The following is a 5,954-nucleotide window of genomic DNA, read 5'->3' on the forward strand; positions in this document are numbered from 1 at the left end:
CCAGGCAGATTCCAGCTCCCCAGGTAGAAACCCCCCACCCAGGTAATTGATGCAAGTCACATAGGCAGAGGGAGCAGGTTTCCCCCCTCCCTCAGGAATGCAGCCAGCTCAAGTTACCTAAATAGACAGGCCGAGGGTGTGGTGCCCTATGTGCTGGGCCCACCCTCATCAAATGGTTGCAGCTCAGAGATTTTAGTCACAGTGTCACAGGGCAGAGATTTTGGGGCTTTCTGCCACATGTCCTGTTCACCCTCCCCCTCAGCATCCACGCTCTGGCACTGCATGAGGTCATCGTGGGACCCCGGCAAAGCTCTTTCAGAATTCGTGGTGCACCAGGGAAATCCTGGACAACTAGAAGAGGGCCAACATTGTGCCCGTCTTCAAGAAGGGGAAGAGAGAGGACTCGGGCAACTGTAGGCCAATCAGCCTAACCCCCATCCCAGGGAAAATCTTGGAAAAGCTCATTAAAGAATCTATACGCGATATGCTCGCAGAAGGTAAGATTCTGAATGACAGCCAGCATGGCTTTGTCATGGGTATGTCTTGTCTTACCTCTCTTATCTTCTATGATCAGGTCTCTCACCACCTGGATACAGGAGACATGATAAATGTTATATACCTAGACTTCCAAAAATTTTTGATGTAGTATCTATCCCATGATATCCTTGTGGGAAAACTGAGAGATTGTGGGCTCAACTGCTCCACACTTCAGTGGGTGGGAAACTGGCTACACCATAGGACTCAGAGAGTTCTTATGAATGGATCTGTGTCGTCCCAGTGTTAAGTGGCCAGTGGTCTCATGTGACAAGTGGTCAGGGGTCCGTGCTTGGACCAGTGTTTTTCGACATCTTTACCAGTGATTTGGATGGGGGAATGAAAAGCTTGCTGACCAAGTTTGTGGATGATACCAAGTTATGGGGCAGTAATGTGGTCATGGCAGAAGATAGGTTTCAGATACATGGACCTGGACAGACTGGAGAGCTAGGCAGACTGGAACCAGATGAAGTTTAACACTTCTAAGTGTAAGGTGTTCCATTTGGGGGCAAACAACCCTCAACATACATACAGGCTCGGTGGTGACAGCTTGACTTGCACCATGGCCAAAAGGGATCTAGGGGTAATGATCGACCATTGTATGAATATGAGCCGTCAGCGCGAGGCAGTGGTCAGCAGGGCAAACAACATGCTGGCATGCATCAACCGATGCATCTTGTGTAAGACTAAGGAAGTAATACTCCTGCTGTACTCAGCACTGGTGAGACTGCAGTTGGAGTACTGCATCCAGTTCTGGGTGCCACACTTCAACAAGGACATGGAAAAACTTGAGAGGATCCAGAGAAGAGCCACCCGGATGATCAGGGACTTGCAAGGGAAGCCCTATGAGGAGAGACTGAGGGACCTGGGCCACTTTAGCCTAAAAAAGAGAAGGTTGAGAGGGGACTTGATAGCAGTGTACCGCTATATTAGAGGAGTGCATCAGGAGCTCAGTGAACAGCTGTTCACTAGGGCACTCCTGGGGAAGACCAGGACCAATGGATACAAATTCCTGGAAGGCCGCTTCAGGTTTAATATCAGGAAAAACTTCTTCACAGTCAGGGTGTCCCAACTGTGGAATAAACTCCCTTCACAGGTGGTGCAGTCACCTACCCTGGAGGTTTTCAAGAGGAGACGAGACAGTCACCTCACTGGGGTCACCTAACCCCAGTTGTCTTCCTGCCTAGAGCTGGGGGGGCTGGACCCAATGGTCTGCAAAATTCCTTCCAGCCCCTGACAATCTATGGACCTATGACCTGATCCAGTAAATGGCATTGATGTTCTTGTTTTAATTCACTGGGGGGCGTTGTGTGTAGGTTAGACCAGTGTGTATTGGAGTAGTGTAGGTATATTCATCCTACCTCACTGTAGGGGGTTGACCCCATGAGGTCCCTTCCAGCTTCATATTTCTGTGCTTCTGTGCCTGTACACCTGTGACTCTACAAAAAAACTTGGTTTTTTTCTGGCTTTCCCTATTGTAGGTAATTCATGATGCTGAAGAGTTGGTGGAGACTCTACGCCTGGCTGCTGAGAAAGCAGAAGAGAAACTGTCTCTGGCTAGACTTAGGTTGCGGGAACAGACCCTGGAAGGTAGGCGCAGCTATTGGTGTCATGAGCTGGCTGACTTAGGTTTGGTAGGAAGGGTTTTCATCCAGGACCCGGGCAAGTTTAAAGTTATTCAACTCTTTATCTGTGTAGGTTCTCTTAGCTCTAACTATGTGAGATCAGAATTTTTTTCCAGGTAGAAAGAAGCTTTTGCAACAAACTGGGACTCAGGCTTGAAAAGAAAAGCCAAGATTGTCAGTTGGACACAAGAAGCTCTAAACATGCTCTGTGCTCACTATTTTAGTTATTGATTAGATGGCTAGAAAGAGATGGTAAATTATGTTGAAGGAAAGGTGCTGTAAGTTAGCAGGAAGACAGAACTGTGTTCCGTCTCACTGCCTTAGGAGATAAGAGGGAACTAAGAGGCAGTTGAGACTACCTGACACTGTATGACACTGAGCTGCGGGGAAAGCATGAGCTGATGCAAGTTACATGCTGCCCCAATGGACGGTGCTCCTCAAGTGATTCATGCATGCTTGCACACCACGATCCATGTAGATTAAACATCTGGGGGAACTAAGACAGGTATAGGTCTGTGGAGTTGGAATGGCCATCTAGTCTAACCCCCTGCTCAGGTGTAGGTTTCACTATTCCTAATCAATCTCAGGAAGATGCCTCTACAGTCTTGTCTCAAAAACCTCCAAGAAAAGAGATTCTGCACATTCTCTAGGCAGCCGATTCCATTGTCCTGTGGTTCTGATTGTCAGGAAGATTCTCCTGAGATTTATTGTAAGTTTGTTTTGCTGCAGCTTATACACATTTTCTCACCTCCTTTCCTCTGTGGCAAGAAAGAACAAAATTTCTCCTTCTTCTTTATGGCAGCCTTTCATACGTTTGAAGGGTGCTATCATGTCCTCCTCTTAGTCTCCTTCTTTCCAAATGTATAGTTCCATTGCCTTTCCTCACATGGCTCTTTCCAACCATTTATCATTTTTATCTCTCATCTCTGGATTTCTCCAGTTCCTCTGCATCACCATTTCCCTGGCCACATGGGTTAACACCCTGCCAGAGACCAAATTAAATGGCTTTGTGGGCTGAATCTCATAGTAGATTGCCAATCCCTGTTGTTAAGAGATTAAGACAATTGCTAGAGGTAAAAGTTATAGCAAGGCAGAAGCAAGAGAGAAAGCAGATTCTTCTGAGAAAATTCAAATGCTCAGGAGAGTTAGAGATTTATATGGAGCCAGTAGCTGCAGAAAGGAAGGCTTTTATTCCATAGTTCAAAATTGGCATAATTTTTCATAGCAACAGTCAGAGGGAAAATAGAAAAAAACCCAGTGTTAGAACAATTGAACTCTTCCTTCTGGGTTATTAAGAGACTGCAAAATACTTCATTATCCTCATGTTTCTTTCCAAGTACAGCATAGAAATATTTATGGAACATTTCTTCCTTTCCTACATTATACCATCTCTATCTAGTAATGTCTCTCTTGTTTAATATGTTTTTAAAAACTCCTAAATTTCTGTCCTAAGTTCTGTCTTAAATTCTTTCAACCATCAAGTTTCACTTAATGTCTTGAGCCTCCCTTAACAATTTTCTGCAGTTTCCATCTCTTAATTTATTTGTTTCCTTTTGTTCCCTTTGTTTAAATGTTTTAAATTAACCACTGCCATCACTTTGTCACTGAGCCTAAATGGATTTTTTTTGTGAGATGAATCCTCTTCCTTGATTTTGGAATTGTGGCTTTTTGAGCATCTAATAAACTTTTTAAAATACTCCCAATATATATTCACATTTTTTTCTAATTATTTTTTTTCTTTCAAACTGTTTCACTTATAGTTTTTATTAGCTTTGGGAAATTAACTTTTTTTGAAGCAGTGAATATGGTTATAATTAACTTCTGTTTGACTGTACTGAATGTTAATCAAGTCACAGCCACTATTTCTGTGAAGCTTCCAACTTCCAGTCCAGTGATTTTCTGGTACTTCAACTCTGTCTCACATGAGGCAAAAGTAGTTATCCTGGGTCCAATACTTCTGTGCTGGAAAGTAATCATTATTTCTAATTTTTATGTACCTTAATAATGATTTTCTGCTGGCTGTGTGAGCCCTTCCCAGTGCCTCTCTCAAATTAAGGTCCCTCATTACAACATTTTTTTTTCTTCTCACACATCACAGGCCCTTATGGATCTATTCTTGCTGTCTGCACAGACCCATGCTGCTACACACTCTTGGCCTTTGTTTTTTAGCACATTGAGTCACAAGCATTCAAGATCCTGTGGTTCTGAGTTATCAAGAACTGTAAAACACAAAAGTGTCTTTAATAGTGCCTCTCCCACGCATATTTTAACCATTCTCTTCTTCCTAACCAGTTAAAAGTAGTGTTTTTAATATTCCAGTTGTACAGATTATTCCATCAAGATTCAGTGAATGCTAATTACACCAGATTTATTTTCATCTGAGATTTTCTTCTTCCTTGTTAACCCACATTCCTTGCCTTGGTTTATTAAGCAACTGAAAAAAACGTCTTCTCTTCACAGTCTTTACAACTTTGGTGCAGTTTATTTGTGACATGCTGACCAGCAGGTGGTAGTGAGCTAGGCCTTTTCCAATCCAGTGCTTTCCTGGGTTTACCATAGAGGTGGTGCTGGAGGATAGCCGTTTCCTTATAGTTAGTTACCGAGGACAAGCATTTATGCCATCAGCATTCTATCAGCAGCAGTTCCAATGCCCTTGAGGCTTAGCAGGAGAGAGCAGAGTAGTATACACCTTGCTTTACTCCTTCCTCACAGCCAGGTCTCTCAGTTCTTTTCCTCAACATTGCTTTTTGGAGACAAACAAGACAGTTAGTCCTATCTCCTATTCTTATTCACATGACTTCTGGAGAGGCAATGAGACACTGCGCTCTAATACCATGGCTTGTCAATGATGCTGCAGCCACAGACAATTCTGTCATGAAGATTTCAGAAAATTTGTGAATGAAAAACATCTGACCAAAGTGTTGTCAGGGAAGATGGAGGCGATGCTGGTAGTAAGAGATGACACATTTTAGGGACATGACAGTTTCTTGTCATCCATCAGTAGTTAGGCCCCCTGTCCACCTTGATGAAGCAGTGCGCAACCTCATGCATGCATTATTGCCACTGCCCTTCATGAGCCCATAAAGCACCATCCCCTCATAAATGTCTCCTGAAGACCCACCTTCCTCTAGCTGTGTGTATTATCCAATATCCTGGACTTCATCTGTGAACTGTGGAATCTGAGACCTCTCACTCTGCACAAGAGAAACCATATTAGACAGTTACCCTTCTTCTTTGGATGACAACTTTCATGGATAAGGAATGCATGGCCCCCTCATTTATCAGTCATGTGCCAAGTTTTGTATTGTGCTGCTCACACCAGGTACAAGAGTCAGCTATTCAACATAAACTTTACTCTGTCCTATGGAGAAGGGCCATGACAAGCCACCTGATTAAGCTCCCAGTCGAATAAAGGGGCAGATTTTATAAGGTAGAAAACCTCTCTGAATTATAGGGGAAAACTAAGAACTCAAGTTGGAGGAAAGTCAGTAATTGAAAGTTGAAAATGAACCAAATTAAATGGGAATCTGGTTGTAAAAGGAAATAAGATTGGCCAAGCAAGACCTATGGAGTTCCCTGCAGAGCCAAGGGGGCTGCCGTGACTTTTTGCTGCCTTTCCTCTGAGATGGGTTAGACTTTGCTTGCTCATCCAGGATTGTTCCCTTGAGGAGCAACCACTCATCCTGAACTCCCCTCCCCTCCCTTTTCATAGTCATAGTTTCTAGGGTCGGAAGGGACCTGAGCAGATCATCTAGTCCGACCCCCTGCCATGGCAGGAAAGAATACTGGGGTCAA

The 5,954-nt window shown here is 43.8% G+C and overlaps 1 protein-coding gene across 2 annotated transcripts in view; it reads left to right on the forward strand.

Moving 5' to 3' along the window:
• The window catches only part of LOC109322685 (putative IQ motif and ankyrin repeat domain-containing protein), an 81,867-nt gene that overhangs the window by 62,407 nt on the left and 13,506 nt on the right, over positions 1 to 5,954 (forward strand). For both annotated transcript variants that reach the window (XM_019553774.1, XM_019553781.1), the window contains one exon: positions 2,016 to 2,124. In XM_019553774.1, the coding sequence (XP_019409319.1) occupies positions 2,016 to 2,124 (109 nt within the window). The remainder of the gene's footprint in view (positions 1 to 2,015; positions 2,125 to 5,954) is intronic.

The sequence above is a fragment of the Crocodylus porosus genome, unplaced genomic scaffold (assembly GCF_001723895.1).
Source record: "Crocodylus porosus isolate Cpor-Errol unplaced genomic scaffold, CroPor_comp1, whole genome shotgun sequence".
Lineage (NCBI taxonomy): Eukaryota > Metazoa > Chordata > Crocodylia > Crocodylidae > Crocodylus > Crocodylus porosus.